The 16,405-nt window shown below is 45.0% G+C and overlaps 1 protein-coding gene across 1 annotated transcript in view; it reads right to left on the reverse strand.

Moving 5' to 3' along the window:
• The window catches only part of LOC116984953 (myc-associated zinc finger protein-like), a 37,162-nt gene extending 27,084 nt beyond the window's left edge, over nucleotides 1–10,078 (reverse strand). The window contains exon 1 of the mRNA XM_033039315.1: nucleotides 9,119–10,078. Coding sequence (XP_032895206.1) covers nucleotides 9,119–10,034 — 916 coding nt within the window. The 5' untranslated portion in view covers nucleotides 10,035–10,078. The remainder of the gene's footprint in view (nucleotides 1–9,118) is intronic.
• Between the last annotated feature and the right edge of the window lie 6,327 nt (nucleotides 10,079–16,405).

The raw sequence follows: 16,405 nt of genomic DNA on the forward strand, positions 1-16,405 counted from the left end.
ATTGGATTAGTAAGTATGCAGATGATACTAAGATAGGTGGGGTTGCGGGTAATGAAGTAGAGTTTCAAAGTCTACAGAGAGATTTATGCCAGTTGGAAGAGTGGGCTGAAAGATGGCAGATGGAGTTTAATGTGGATAAGTGTGAGGTGCTACATCTTGGCAGGACAAATCAAAATAGGACGTACATGGTAAATGGTAGGGAATTGAAGAATATAGGTGAACAGAGGGATCTGGGAATAACTGCACAGTTCCCTGAAAGTGGAATCTCATGTAGATAGGGTGGTAAAGAAAGCTTTTGGTGTGCTGGCCTTTATAAATCAGAGCATTGAGTATAGAAGTTGGGATGTAATGTTAAAATTGTACAAGGCATTGGTGAGGCCAATTCTGGAGTATGGTGTACAATTTTGGTCGCCTAATTATAGGAAGGATGTCAACAAAATAGAGAGAGTACAGAGGAGATTTACTAGAATGTTGCCTGGGTTTCAGCAACTAAGTTACAGAGAAAGGTTGAACAAGTTAGGGCTTTATTCTTTGGAGCGCAGAAGGTTAAGGGGGGACGATAGAGGTTTTTAAAATGATGAGAGGGATAGACAGAGTTGACGTGGAAAAGCTTTTCCCACTGAGAGTAGGGAAGATTCAAACAAGGGGACATGACTTGAGAATTAAGGGACTGAAGTTTAGGGGTAACATGAGGGGGAACTTCTTTACTAAGAGAGTGGTAGCTGTGTGGAATGAGCTTCCAGTGAAGGTGGTGGAGGCAGGTTCGTTTTATCATTTAAAAATAAATTGGATAGTTATATGGATGGGAAAGGAATGGAGGGTTATGGTCTGAGCGCAGGTATATGGGACTAGGGGAGATTATGTGTTCGGCACGGACTAGAAGGGTCGAGATGGCCTGTTTCCGTGCTGTAATTGTTATATGGTGTTATTATATTTAGTTTCCAATCACAGCCCTCCTGCAACCATGTTTCACTGATCGCCACAACATCATACTTCCAGGTGTCAATCCAGGCTCTAAGCTCATCCACCTTTCTTACAATGCTCCTAGCATTAAAATATACACATTTAAGAAACTCACCCCCTCGTATTCTCTGTTTATTATCTTTTTCTTCTTTCTCCCCTACATTTTGTGTCCGAGTGCTACCCTTCTCTGCCTCCTGCCTCACACACTGACTACTAGCTTTCCCTATTTGAGTCCCTCCCCCCAACCATTCCAGTTTAAAGTATCCTCAGTAGCCTTTGCAAACCTCCCCGCCAGGATATTGGTCCCCCTCGAGTTCAAGTGCAACCCATCCTTTTTGTACAGGTCGCACCTTCCACAAAAGAGGTCCCAATGATCCAGAAACTTGAATCCCTGCTCTCTGCACCAATCCTTCAGCCACGCATCTATCCTCCACCTCGCTCCGTTCCTACTCTCACTGTCGCGGTCCTGAGATTGTTACCTTTGCGGTCCTTCTCAATAACTCTCTTCCTAACTCCCTAAATCCTCCATTCAGGACCTCTTCTCTTTTTCTACCTATGTCGTTGATACCTATATGTACCATGACCTCAGGCTCCTCTACCTCCCATTTCAGGATATCTTGGACACGTTCAGACACATCCCTGATACTGGCACCAGGGAGGCAAACTACCATCCGTGTCTCCTGACTGCGTCCACAGAATCGGCTATCCGACCCCATGACTATATAATCCCCTATTACTACTGCCCTCCTCTTCTTTTTCTTACCCTTCTGAGCAACAGGGCCGGTCTTTGTGCCGGAGGCCCGGCCGCTGTCGCTACCCCCAGGTAGGCTGTCTCCCCCAACCGTACTGAAAAATGAGTACTTATTTTCAAGGTGTACAGCCCCTGCCACTGCCCATTGCCCCTCCTAACTGTGACCCAGTTGTCTGTCTCCTGTGGTCTTGGAGTGACCACCTCTCTGTAACTCCTCTCTATGACCTCCTCGCTCTCCCTGACCAGAATCTAACCCTATATCACGCACAAAAAATGTTCCCCCGCAATGTTAATTACCCTCCGGTTACGACAAAATCAACTCAAACACAGCTTGTGAGCCGTTTAAAAAGAAATGATTTAAAAAACATTAAAAAAGACAATTACCAGAGTCAAATTTTATTCTTGACAAGAATTAACAGAAGTATGAACGGACAGAATTATGAATCTAACCTTATATAACACACAAACTGTTGCCCTGCAACATTGATTACACTGCGAGTCGGGTCGGGTCAGGTAGGCTCCGGTTACTAAAATGGGCGGTGAAAAATGCCCAGGATCCCCTCCGTAGCTACTACATGTCAGCCCATTGTATTTCGCAGGAGTAAGCTATCTTGCTCTGCTTTAGGACCTTTGATCGGAACCGACCTGACCCGACCCGACTCGTAGTGTAATCAACGTTGCGGGGGAACAGTTTGTGTGTGTGATATAGGGGTTAGATTCATCATTCTGTCAGTTCATAATTCTGTTAATTCTTGTTAAAGAATAAAATGTTTACAAACACACATACATGAATGTGATATAAATGTATATAATCATATAACACACACAATTATATTTCTTCTGATTTTTATATTCAATGTGGAACGCTGGTGTTAAGGGTGAGGGTTGAAGAGGTGTGCTTGTCTAACCTAACAGACTGGGGTCTGTTGGTTAGAAAGTCCAGTATCCAGTTGCAGAGGGAGGGGTCGATGCCCAGGTCACCGAGTTTGGTGATCAGTTTAGAGGGTATAATGGTGTTGAATGCTGAGCTGTAATCGATGAACAGCATTCTTACATAAGTGTCGCTGTTGTCGGAGTGAAGTGCCGTTGAGGTGGCATCCTCCGTACTCCTGTTCTTGCGAAAGGGATGCAAGACTGCTCCGTGTGAGGTGGTGGAGGGGGACGGTTTTGTAAGCTTCAGCCATGTTAGTGTAGACTTTGTCCAGTGTCTTGTCTTCTCTAGTGGCAAAGGAGACATGTTGGTGGAATTTGGGGAGTACAGTCTTCAGGTTGGAGTGATTGAAGTCACCCACAACAATGAAGGCTGCCTCGGGGTTGTGAGTCTGTTGTTTGCTAATGGCAGTATGCAGCTCTTTCATTGCAAGCTTGGCATTAGCATCAGGAGGAATATAGTCACAACAGAGGAGGTAAAATCTCTGGGCAGATAGAACGATCTGCATCTAACCAAGAGGAACTCTAGGTTAGCTGAGCAGTGACTCGATGATGGTGGAGTCCATGCACCATGCTTTATTTACATAAATGCACAGACCCCCACCTCTGGTCTTACCGGAGTCTGTTGTCCTGTCCGCTCGGAGTAAATGACGCCCCGTTAGCTGGATGGCGCTGTCAGGAACGTTGGAGTTAGTGTTGAGCCAAGTTTCCGTGAAGATCAGGATGCTGCAGTCTTTGATCCAGTTGTGGAAGGTGATCCTTAGGTGTTCGTCCATTTTGTTTGCCAGTGAGCGCGCGTTGGCGAGGAAAAGGCTAGGAATCGCTAGCCTATGTGGGGCTAGCTATAACCTGGCCTTTAACCCACCTCTGCGTCCCCGGCGGTGCTTTCGTTCACGGCGCCGTCTGTTGGTGCTTCCGGTCGGCCGAGCTGGCTTGGTGCGCGCTGGTGTCCATGTCCGCCATCTTAGCCCCGGCGGCGCTCGCTCACGCACTCGGGTGTTTCCGGCGGTGCGCACTCACGCACTCGTTCAAGTTCAAGTTCAAGTGAGTTTATTGTCACGTGTCCTTGTATCGGACAATGAAATTCTTGCTTTGCTTCAGCACAACAGAACATAGTAGGCATTTACTACAAACAGATAAGTGTGTCCATATACCATAATATAAATATTTACACACATGAATAAATAAACTGATAAAGTGCAAATAACAGATAATGGGTTATTAATAATCAGAGTTTTGTCCGAGCCAGGTTTAATAGCCTGATGGCTGTGGGGAAGTAGCTATTCCTGAACCTGGTTGTTGCAGTCTTCAGGCTCCTGTACGTTCTACCTGAAGGTAGCAGGGAGATGAGAGTGTGGCCAGGATGGTGTGGGTCCTTGATGATGCTGCCAGCCTTTTTGAGGCAGCGACTGCGATAAATCCCCTCGATGGAAGGAAGGTCAGAGCCGATGATGGACTGGGCAGTGTTTACTACTTTTTGTAGTCTTTTCCTCTCCAGGGCGCTCAATGCCCAGTTTAAAGTGTATAATCCTTGTGCATCAGTCAGGACTCTCTGCATTACATCTATACCACAGCATTTAATATTAATATCTCTAAATACCCAGTTTAAAGTGTATAATCTCTGTGCATCACGCACTCGGGTGTTCCGGCGGCGATTCTCATGCACTCGGGTGTTTCCGGCGGCGCTCACTCACGCACTCGGGTGTTTCCAGCGGCGATTCTCACGCACTCGGCTCAACTCGGACTCGGGCGTTTCCGGACTCGGCTCGTGGATGTCAGGGCCAGATTGAGTGTTTCACACAGAGACAGAGAGACAGAGAGAATGTGCTGGGTACTTGGTGCTTGGTTCTTGGTGCTTGGTTCTTGGTTCTTGGTGCTTGGTTCTTGGTGCTTGGTGCTTGGTTCTTGGTTCTTGGTTCTTGGTTCTTCTTGGTTCATCTTGGTTCTTGTTTCTGGGTTCTTGGTTCTTCTTGGTTCTGGGTTCTTGGTTGTTGGTTCTTGGTTCTTCTTGGTTCTTGGTTTCTTGGTTCTTGGTTCTTCTTGGTTCTTGGTTCTTCTTGGTTCTTAGTTCTTCTTGGTTCTTGGTTCTTCTTGGTTCTTGGTTCTTCTTGGTTCTTGGTTCTTGGTTCTTCTTAGTTCTTGGTTCTTCTTGGTTCTTCTTGGTTCTTGGTTCTTCTTGGTTTCTTGGTTCTTCTTGGTTCTTCTTGGTTCTTGGTTTCTTGGGTTCTTGGTTCTTCTTGGTTCTTGGTTCTTCTTGGTTCCTGGTTCTTCTTGGTTCTTGGTTCTTCTTGGTTCCTGGTTCTTCTTGGTTCTTGGTTCTTCTTGGTTCTTGGTTTCTTGGTTCTTCTTGGTTCTTGGTTCTTCTTGGTTCATCTTGGTTCTTGGTTCTGGGTTCTTCTTGGTTCTGGGTTGTTGGTTCTTGGTTCTTCTTGGTTCTTGGTTTCTTGGTTCTTCTTGGTTCTTGGTTCTTCTTGGTTCTTGGTTCTTCTTGGTTCTTGGTTCTTCTTGGTTCTTGGTTCTTCTTGGTTCTTGATTCTTGGTTCTTCTTGATTCTTGGTTCTTGGTTCTTGGTTTTTCATGGTTCTTGGTTCTTGGTTCCTGTTTTCTTGGTTCTTCTTGGTTTCTTGCTCCTCCAAAATATTCCAAATGGAATTTAAACTGTGGAGGTGGTGGAGGGAGGACTTAAGCCAGAAAGGGTGATTGGGAAGAAAGAGCTACTTTAAATATAGTTGCATCTGGTTGGGTAACTATAGTAGGGTGGAGATTATTCCATGCTTTAATTGTGTGTGCGGGGGAAGAACGACTAGCTGTACCAACACATCTGTCTTTGTAGCTGGGATCACAAATTGGATCGAATGCCCTCGTCTGCTCCTAATTGGTTTGGGTTTGGTGTAGGTCTTGTAATCTATGTTGTGTAATCTATGGGTGACATTTTGGGTCAAGTCACATTTAAAAAACAACTCTCGTTGGCCAAAGTGCTTTACATTTGTTATAAGAATAGTATAAACAAACAAACTACATACATATATACATATACATATATGTCAGGGCAAGATTCAGTATTTCAGACAGAGAAAGAGACAGAGAGAATGAGCTGGGTGACATTTTGGGTCAAGTCAAGTCACGCTAGAATTTAGAAGATTGAGGGGGGATCTCAAGTTCAAGTTCAAGCTTATTGTCATGTGTCGCTGATAGGACAATGAAATCTTGCTTTGCTTCAGCACAACTGAACATAATAGGCATTGACTACAAAACACATGAATAAATAAACTGATAAAGTGCAAATAACAAATAATGGGTTATTAATGTTCAGAGTTTTGTCCGAGCCAGATTTAATAGCCTGATGGCTGTGGGGAAGTAGCTATAGGGAGATTTCACGGCAGTCGGGTCACGACCCATGACCCGTACTGAAAAAGTTACTTTTATAACTACTAAACCAGGTTCGCTTCTTAATAAACAGACACCACACAACTGTTTGGTAGACCAGTTCAAAACTTTACTTAACATCGGCCGATGGAAGGGAGCGAGAATTCCAGCTAAGTGACCAATATAGACACTCGACTGTCCTCGGTCCCCTTCTCTGAACAACAGAATTACATCGCATTATATAGTGTTTCTTTGTCACATTAGCACATTCCACAGACATTAGTCATGGTCAGAGGTACAGGAAAAGGCATCACATCAAAGGCCTTTTGTTTACAGGGTACGATATACTAAAAACATTGGCCATTTGTTTTAGGTCATTTTATCTTCAAAGAGATCACTCTAGCTCTTTCGCTGTTTCCTCTCTGTCAATTGGTCCCTCATAAACATAGGCCATTTGTTTTAGGTCATTTTATCTTCAAAGAGATCACCCTAGCTCTTTCGCTGTTTCCTCTCTGTCACTTGGTCCTTCATAAACATAGGCCATTTGGTTTATGGCATCTTATCTTTCCACTTCCCTGGATCCTCTCTCGTCACTTCGCCCCTCCTAAACATTGGTCATTTGGTTTACGGCATCTTACTTCAAAGATGTGACTAGCTGTTTCTCTCTTCCTTTATTGCCTCCCCCCCCATAAACATTGGTCATTTGGTTTATGGCATCTTACTTCAAAGATGTGACTAGCTGTTTCTTTCTCTGTCACTTCCTCACTTGGGAGACAATGTTATGGTATTTATTATCCCACACACTGCAACCTGAGGCAAGCCTAATTTGACACTAAATATAAGCTGTAAGCTAGCCCAGAAACCTATTTTAATTTCTTCTTATTTTTGTAACTTTATTCGGCTTCATCATTCCATCCTTTTATCAAAATGTTGATAACTACACTCCTTGCCGAGTACATACGAAAGACCATAAGCATCGCATCAGCCAAATTACGAGTACAACTAGTAATACAATCAATCCATAGTGGACAATCATTCCCCAAGTCCCTCCAAACATATTAAATGGCCACCAAACTCCACCGGAGCTATAACCATGGAATTCAGCTCCTACCTTCCTTATTTTAGCTACCTCCATTCTGATATGGGCAGCCAAGTTGGTAATGTTGGAGGAAGCATCGGGAATAAAAGTGCAACATTCTCGATCTATTATTGCACATGTCCCTCCCTTTTCTGCCAGGATAAAATCTAAGGCCATTCTGTTTTGTAATACTACAGTCCTAATAGCTACCATTTCAGCTGTTACCCCTTCTACCTCCTCCTGGGTTGCACTTAAGGAGATGGCAGTGGCATTAGCAAGTGTCTCTAAAGCGGAGGCCATTTTAATTAGTTCCCGTGACACTATTATACTACCAAAGGACGGGAAGAGTATCATAAAAAATTGCTCAGCCTTTGCTAGGCTTCGCTTGGAAATCCCCGTGTGCTGGTGCAACTGGCTCATGCTTCTCATACGTGGGACCACATATGCAACATAACAACACCCTGTCCAGTGATGGGGTCCTTTTAGTCGTTCCCAAGCTGCCTCGTCAGCCGGCGGCATTCCTGGTAACCATGGGTAGGCCCAGGATCCACATACAAAATATGTGCCATTAACTGGTCGGGGTGGGCCGATAATGGTGGCTGCCTGAGTTGACATACAAGTACTGTTTCCCAAGAATACACCTGTGCCTTGGTGGTGGCAAAAACAGGTAGTATTAACTGGCCTGTGCGGATCTTTTACTATCTGTAGTCGGGGTATATCTGCTGCATTTGTCACGTTCAATTTCCAATCTCCTTTGAAGGGAGGGGTGTACCATCCTTCAAAATCATTGTATTTCGGGCCTCCATAGGTGATGTTTATTGTTTCGTTTTTGGTATTTGTTATCCGTATGATTTTTAGGCATGACGATTTTTTAGCAGAGTTACTAAAGCACCTCATCGCTAGTCTCTCGGTAAGGTTTAATGGAATGGGGACCAAGGGAAATCCTTCCTTACCAACATTCAGTCCCATGTGCCCGTACGGCAAACTCATGGCTCATAGCCAGATAGGTATTAGTCCATGTTACCCTGGCCATGGTTAGGACCGTCAGTAGAGCGAACATCACTCGTGCCATCCTTGTATCCAATCTTTTTGCAGTCGGAGAGATGTATCCAACGTGGATGGTTTTCAACCTTCACTGCTGTTGGTGTTGTCAGCAGCACCTGGTATGGTTCGTTCCAACGGGGGTCGAGTTTCTTGCGGTTCCAATTTCTGATAAGTACGTAGTCCCCTGGTTGGACTATTTCGCACTGGTCAGCATCAGGTAGCGGCCTCTAGGACTCCTTTACCTGTAAATACAATGCTGACAGAATATGGGTGAGTCGTTGAACATAGGTCATTATTTCATCATTTAATGCGTGTAAATCTAAGGTTCCTTCATGAGTAATGCTTGCTCCCCAGGGGGTTCGTAGAGGTTTACCGTAGATAATTTCTGCTGGGGATAGCTTTGTAACACTGTGGGGAGTTACCCTCATTTCAAATAATGCTAAGGGTAATACTTTAATCCATGTCTGTCCCATTTCTCCCATCAGCTTGGTAATTTTGTTTTTTAATGCCCCATTGGCTCTTTCCACCATCCCAGATGCCTGTAGGTGGTGTACACAGTGAAATTGCTGTCGGATATTAAAATGTGCACATATTTCCTTATTAATAGTGGCAATAAAATGGGGACCATTGTCCGAGCTTATGACAGTAGGTAGGCCAAACCTGGGAATAACTTCTCTTAACAACAATGTTACCGTAGTTTCAGCAGTATTATTAGTGGTTGGTAGAGCTTCAATCCACCTGCTAAATAAATCTAAAATAACTAAGCAATATTTATAACACTGAGCCCTTGGCATTTCAATAAAATCAATCTGTATGCATTCAAACGGTCGTGATGGCATTGGCGTCACCCCTGAGGGTATTTTAAAATGGTTTGCCTGGATTACTTCGTTGGCAAATTTTACATTCAGAGGCCTGCTTCAGTGCCTCTTGCCGGATTTTTGGGTGCCACCACGTCTCTTTTGTCATCCTTATCATTCCCCCCTTACCAGCATGGGTAAGTGAGTGAATATATGTTAGCAAAACAGGTAAAAATGCATCAGATACACAAACTTGCCCAAGCGGGGTGAGCCAAAGACCTGTGGTGGAGTCAATGGCACAGCCCTCTTGTTTCCATAGTTGTTTTTGGTTATCAGAGGCGTCCCTCTGTAATGTACATACCTCCCTCATATCTGGCAGGACCGTTCTATTTGCTAGTATCTGTTTACCAGATGTCACCACGCATTTGGATGTACAGGCTGCTTGCTTGGATACACTATCGGCAAATTCATTACCTTTTGCTATAGGGTCCCCTGCACCAGTGGGTGCAGTACATTTAATAATGGCCAGCTGATCTGGTAGCATCAACGCCGTAAGCAAATTACGCACAAAAAGGGCATTCTTAATGGGTGTTCCTGCCGAGGTCAGGAATCCTCTGTGTTGCCAGAGAGCGCCAAAGTCATGAGCAACGCCAAAGGCGTATCGGGAATCTGTATAGATGTTAATTTGTTTGTCCGTTGCTAATATGCAGGCTCGAGTTAGGGCAAATAATTCTGCCTGTTGCGCTGATAACGGAATCTGAAACCTTCCTTCTTCCAAAATCATCTGTGACCCGTTTACTACTGCATAGCCGGAAGCCCGCTGTCCTGTTTCAGGGATAACCATAGAGGAGCCATCGACAAACCATGATGGTATGTTGCCTTCCAATGGGATATCAGACAATCCTTCCTGTGTTTTTGTTAATAAGTCATTGGCCATCTCACAATTGTGGGGCGGCTCTGTGCAAGGCTCAGGTGGCTCCGTCAAAAAGGCAGATGGATTTATTGTAGAACAATGCTGAAAGGTCAAATTTGGATTATTCAACAATGTCAGTTCATAGCGGCCCAGGCGTGCCTGGGTGAGATATTTCGTTTGGCTTGCATTCATTAATGCGGCGACACAATGAGTTGTAAATACGATTACTGGTTGATGTAAAGTTATGTTTGCAGCAGCTGAGATAGCGGCATGTATACCAGGCAAAATCTGGGTGCAAGGGGGGTAGCCGCGTGCTACTGCATCCAGGCAAACTGAGAAGTAAGCTACTGGTCGTTTAACATCCCCATGTTGTTGCGTCAGTACGGCTGATACACAGTCTTGAATTATTGTTACATATAGCTGAAATGATCGGTCATACAGTGGTCTTCCAATGGCTGGGGCGGAGGCTAATGCATCTTTTAAGGCTATAAAGGCGTCAGTCTATTTTTCATCGAGGGAAAAATGTCGTTCGGCATTTGCAGACGCCAGTGGTGATAGATGCTTCATATAAAGTACAACATTGGGAATCCACTGACGGCAAGTTCACTAACCCCAAGAAGGCTCTCATCTGTTTGGGGGTTTCTGGTTTTGGGTATCGAACAATAGGGTCCACTCTTGCTGGAGTAAGTGCTCTTTCAGTGGCACTGATCATAATTCCAAGAAATTTAACCTCCTTCTTGCCCTCTTTAACTTTCCTCTCAGGGACCTTACATAGCATGTAAGGCTTCTAATAACTTTGCAGTGTCAATAATGTTGCAGGCCTCATCAGAGCTGGCCAGAAGTAAATCATCAACATACTGAATTACAATGGAGCCTTGTGGGAGGGTTAATGTTTTTAACTGGTCTGCTAGTACTTGGGAAAACAGAGTAGGCGAATGTACAAAACCTTGTGGCAGGCGTGTCCATGTATATTGTTGTCCTTCGTATGATGCAGTGGGACTGAAAAGAATGCATGTTGTAGGTCAATAACTGTGAAGATTGTCACAGAGGCGGGAACCTGGCTCAGGATAGTTGCGGGGTTCGGTACGATGGCGTGCATAGGCGTAACGATCTCATTAATTGCACGGAGGTCTTGCACTAGCCTCCACTCTGAGCGTCCAGGCTTGGGTACCGGGAAGATCGGGGTGTTACATGGTGAGTGACACTGCACCAATATACCCTGGTGTAAAAGAGATTGCACCAGCTGTTGTATTCCTGCCACTGCTTCTGGTTTTAAAGGATATTGGGGAACTGCAGGGAGGCGGACATCCGGCTTAAGCGTGATCATTACAGGTACACAATAAGTCAGTCCTACCTCATGCGGTGATGTCGCCCAAATCTGATGTTTGTCCATGTCGTTTGCTGTTGGCTGATGGCGGCTGATAACTCCTTCAATGATCTGGTTCTCTTGCCAATATTCCAACGTTCCCTGAGAAAAATATTGCTCACCCAGTATGTTACTTGCTTGGTTGCATAACTCGTAGGTGAGGTACCCCAGCTCTTTTGCTGAGTGGTCTGCCTTCACTGAGGTGGTTACATGAGGTGCCACTAGAGAAGCATTCTGTTTCCACAACCCTTCCTCCACTTGCACGATCAAGGCAGTGCCAGGTTCGCCTGACACTGTTCCTATCAAGCGGACCCTAGTCGCTTCCCCTATCAGTGAACTAAAATAATCTTCCATTTCGGGATTGCAACCCGTAGGATCATAACATAAGGTCACATGTGGATCGGGTGTATTTCCAAAGACTGGTGCTGACAAAAGATCAATAGCCCACCATTGAGGTGTTGGGAAGTGTGTGTGCATCATCTTCTGGGTCTGGAGGTGAATTCCCTCGTCAGTGCAGATAATTCCCGCTTTTAATCCTATCAATAGGTCTCTGCCTGCGAGGTTGCAGCCAAGAAATGGTGTAACGGAAAAAGGGAGGGCACATTGTTCCTGTTCATAGGTTACAGTCAGAGGCTGAGTTAGTGGGTAACACCGTACTTTCCCGTCCAATCCTGATAATCGTGTTACATGGTCTGACATGGGAACTCCAAGAGATGCCGCAAGCTCCTGATTCAGAGTAGATGAGGTTGTTCCTGTATCAATCAAAAACGGAACTCTGGTGTCCCCCAGCATCATGATTACTACGGGTTCTTCATCGGGGTTGGCGATTAATGGGAATAGATGCTGGACAGGGAAGTGGGTGGGTCATTGGGAAAACGGGTTGTTGGTAGAGTACGGAGCCTGTCTTCCCCGTACTTCCCCAGAGACACCAGAGAGACATTCCCTTTTCCAATGCCCTCTTCCCCCACACCGAAAACAACTTCCTCCAGCTCCCCTCTCACCACATGATCTTCCCTGCCCTGGGTGGTTTTGATTTTGTCTTCCCTGGAATTCTCCCCATCGTGGTCTATCCCATTGTGGTCTGGGTGGAAAACCCCTTCCTCTACCAGGGCGCATCCCGTTCCCAGGTCTCATAGCCAGAGCCTGGTAGGATTCCTCAGCTGCTGGATCCCACATATAATATTCAGTTTTTATTCTGGGTGCACTGGTGGCAGCCGTGTTTCCAGCACCGTCAGCCCAAAAGGCAGCTACTGCACGTCTCATCTGGGTTATGTCGTTGTCTGACCAGTTTAAGTCTGTTTTAATCATTGACTGTACTTTAAGAGGGAGACAACTCATTAACATAGCATTAAAAGCTGGGGACCTATTGCCCGCATTGTATACAGAGTCTCCTGCAAAGGTCCCATAGATACTAGTGAAACGATCCAGATACGACTGGGGGTCTTCCTTTGGCCCGGGCTTACAATCGAGGACCACCGACATGTTAATTGGCTTCTTCAAACATTCAAACAGATGGGTCATCATAAAATCTACACAAACTGTCTCGTCTGCATGTGCCTGTACGGCTTTTAGTGCCTGCCAAGTCTGATGTGTCATAACATCCTTCCACTTCTGTCGTTCGGCCGCTGACAAAAGTGACAAGGTCATGGACCAAATATCACGGTCTGTAGCCTGATAATATTCTACCGTACTGCGGAGGTATTCTACAAATTCCTTCGGGGTCTTATGGCGGTCTGGGGCTTTATCCCGTATCATACATTGCTCGTGTGGTCTCCACGGTGCGTATATTTGCATGGTATCGGCCTGATTAGCATCACCCGACCTAGGGTTTGGCACCGCTCTCATAGGGAGGTTCTGTGCAGCCCTAGGGTTTGTTTTTACTCGCTCCCCAACGGATACCACCGTGTTAATCGCTTCATCTTGGATACTGTCCGTCAGCTCACTCATGTCTTCCTTCAGTATTTCACTGTAGCTTTGTAAGGTCGGAACTTCGGGGTATATAGATATTACTGACGGAGCTGCCAAAGGTAAGGATGCCATTGCTACTGGTAGGACGTAGGGAGGTGGACGTCTCCCAGAATTATCTAACTCCTCATCTTCACTACCAAACAGGGTCGTCGTGCCAGACATGAAGTCTCCTCCAGAGGATTTACCAGTACTGGGTTTATTTTTACTAACCATCACCTGTCTATCACCTCCCACCTGTCTCTTAATTATTTTCTCTTGTTCCTCCGCCCACTGGCATTCTAGTTGCAATACTTTCCATCCTTTCATAGTGCCATCCTTATTTCGTAACTCTATCCCTTGTTTACACGCAGTATCCAACCAACTTCGATCTCTACTCTCCTCATGCTTCTTCTCTGCTTCTGCTTTCCACGTTTTAATTCCCTTCTTCCATTTCTTTCCTGCCTTCCTTTCCCATATCAACATCTCTGCTTTTTTAATTGTCTCGACATTCCATGTGCCCCCTACTGGCCAGGCTTCATCCCCGAACCGTTTGGTCAACTTGTAACTTAACATTCTAAATTGCTCATTATACTTAGGATTCAAATAACACATATGTTGGACGGGGGTTCCCCCCTCACTGTTATCCAAAGCATTCCCCATAGATAGATAGAGAAAGAGAGAGAAAAAAAGAAAAAGAAAAAGAAAGCAGACCGCTTAATTCCGAAACGTGCAAAATATATCAACCAGGCCGACTCGCGACTCGAGACCCCAGTTTCTCAATTTGGCTGACTGTTTAACTTTATAATATATAACGCCACTTATTTCTCAATCCGACAACTCCCCGGATGTTTCAATAAGCCAGACGCACACCTCACCTCCCGTATCTCAACCCGACAAAACACGGATGTCTCAACGAGGCCGATAAGCCCTTAGTAGAGAGAAAAGAAAAAAAACAAAGAGCTAGACAGAGAGAGAGAAAGAGAAACCACTCACGTCCTTCCTAACAAGATACACAAGCCCTTCTTAAAAATACATAATAATAATAACTTTATTTTTATAATAACTTTATTTATAAAGCACTTTAAACAACTACAGTTGCCACAAAGTGCTGTACATGAGAAATCATGAACAAAAAGCTATTATAAACAATTAAAAACCATTAAAAACCGTAAAACGAAGGACTATAAAAATCACACTAAAAATTAAAAGACATTAAAAGCACTAAAAACAGGAGCAATGCCTCAGCCAGTGTCGAAAGCCAAAGAATAAAAATATGTTTTTAGGGAGGATTTGAAGATGGACAGTGAGGGGGCCTGTCTGATGTGCAACGGCAAGGTGTTCCAGAGTGCCGGAGCAGCAACAGAAAAGGCTCTATCCCCTCTGAGCTTCCGCTTAGACCTTGGTACCTCAAGGAGCAGCTGATCAGCTGACCTGAGGCACCGGGCAGGAGCATATAGGTGGAGCAGCTCAGAGAGGTAAGGCGGGGCGAGCCCATTCAACGATTTAAAAACAAATAAAAGAATTTTGAAATGAACTCGAAAGTGCACTGGGAGCCAGTGTAGGGAGGCCAAAATTGGCGTAATGTGCTCCCTCTTTCGAGTTCCAGTCAAAAGGCGAGCGGCAGCATTTTGAACAAGCTGGAGACGAGCCAATGAAGCTCGTGCGACTCCAGAGTAGAGTGCGTTACAGTAATCCAGCCTAGATGTAATAAAGGCATGGATTACTGTTTCAAAATGCTCCCGCTCGAGAATGGGCTTCACCTTTGCCAGCTTCCTTAGGTGAAAGAAGCTGGACTTAACCACCGCGCCTATTTGTTTGTCTAGTTTAAAATCACCGTCCATCCTAAAACCCAGGTTCAAGACGGTTGGCTTTACAGACAATGCCAGTGGACCCAAGTCAACAAAGGGAGGTTCACGGCAGCCATTGGGGCCAAACAAAATCACCTCTGTCTTCTCTTCATTAAGTCCCAGAAAGTTTAAGGCCATCCAGGACTTAATGTCCTCAAGACAAGACAGAAGTGATTTTAAAGAATAGTCTTCCTCTTTCCTGAGTGGCATATATAACTGGCTATCATCCGCATAAAAGTGAAAGGAGATGCCATGCCTTATTAAAATTGAGCCCAGAGGAAGTAAGTATAAGGAGAAGAGCAGGGGCCCTAAAATTGAGCCCTGTGGAACCCCATATACCAAGGGAGTGGAGGAGGATTCAAAGCCAGCAAGGCTTACCCGCATGGTTAACATGCACAAGTCTGTCTTAAAAATACATACACAATCCCCACTAAAAAAAACCTATAAAGCCCAACTGGTCTTACCTTAGTCTGTTGCTGAGAACCTCGGCAGGGAACCTGGATCAACCTCTGACGAAGGATCACAGACATTCCCGGGAGTTTCTAGGGAGTCGGTCGTACAAAGGGGCCGATAGAGCTCAGTTATCTCCCTTCCAATCCCGGCAACCTCTGCAACCTCTTGCACAGTCAGCCGTTGATGTGGTCCCAGCGAGGCCTGCCAAAAAAACGCCAATGAAAAAGTTACTTTTATAACTACTAAACCAGGTTCGCTTCTTAATAAACAGACACCACACAACTGTTTGGTAGACCAGTTCAAAACTTTACTTAACGTCGGCCTATGGAAGGGAGCGAGAATTCCAGCTAAGTGACCAATATAGACACTCGACTGTCCTCGGTCCCCTTCTCTGAACAACAGAATTACATCGCATTATATAGTGTTTCTTTGTCACATTAGCACATTCCACAGACATTAGTCATGGTCAGAGGTACAGGAAAAGGCATCACATCAAAGGCCTTTTGTTTACAGGGTACGATATACTAAAAACATTGGCCATTTGTTTTAGGTCATTTTATCTTCAAAGAGATCACCCTAGCTCTTTCGCTGTTTCCTCTCTGTCACTTGGTCCCTCATAAACATAGGCCATTTGTTTTAGGTCATTTTATCTTCAAAGAGATCACCCTAGCTCTTTCGCTGTTTCCTCTCTGTCACTTGGTCCTTCATAAACATAGGCCATTTGGTTTATGGCATCTTATCTTTCCACTTCCCTGGATCCTCTCTCGTCACTTCGCCCCTCCTAAACATTGGTCATTTGGTTTACGGCATCTTACTTCAAAGATGTGACTAGCTCTCTTCCTTTATTGCCTCCTCCCCCATAAACATTGGTCATTTGGTTTACGGCATCTTACTTCAAAGATGTGACTAGCTGTTTCTCTCTTCCTTTATTGCCTCCTCCCCCATAAACA

Source organism: Amblyraja radiata, chromosome 21 (genome assembly GCF_010909765.2).
Source record: "Amblyraja radiata isolate CabotCenter1 chromosome 21, sAmbRad1.1.pri, whole genome shotgun sequence".
NCBI classification, from domain to species: Eukaryota; Metazoa; Chordata; class Chondrichthyes; order Rajiformes; family Rajidae; genus Amblyraja; species Amblyraja radiata.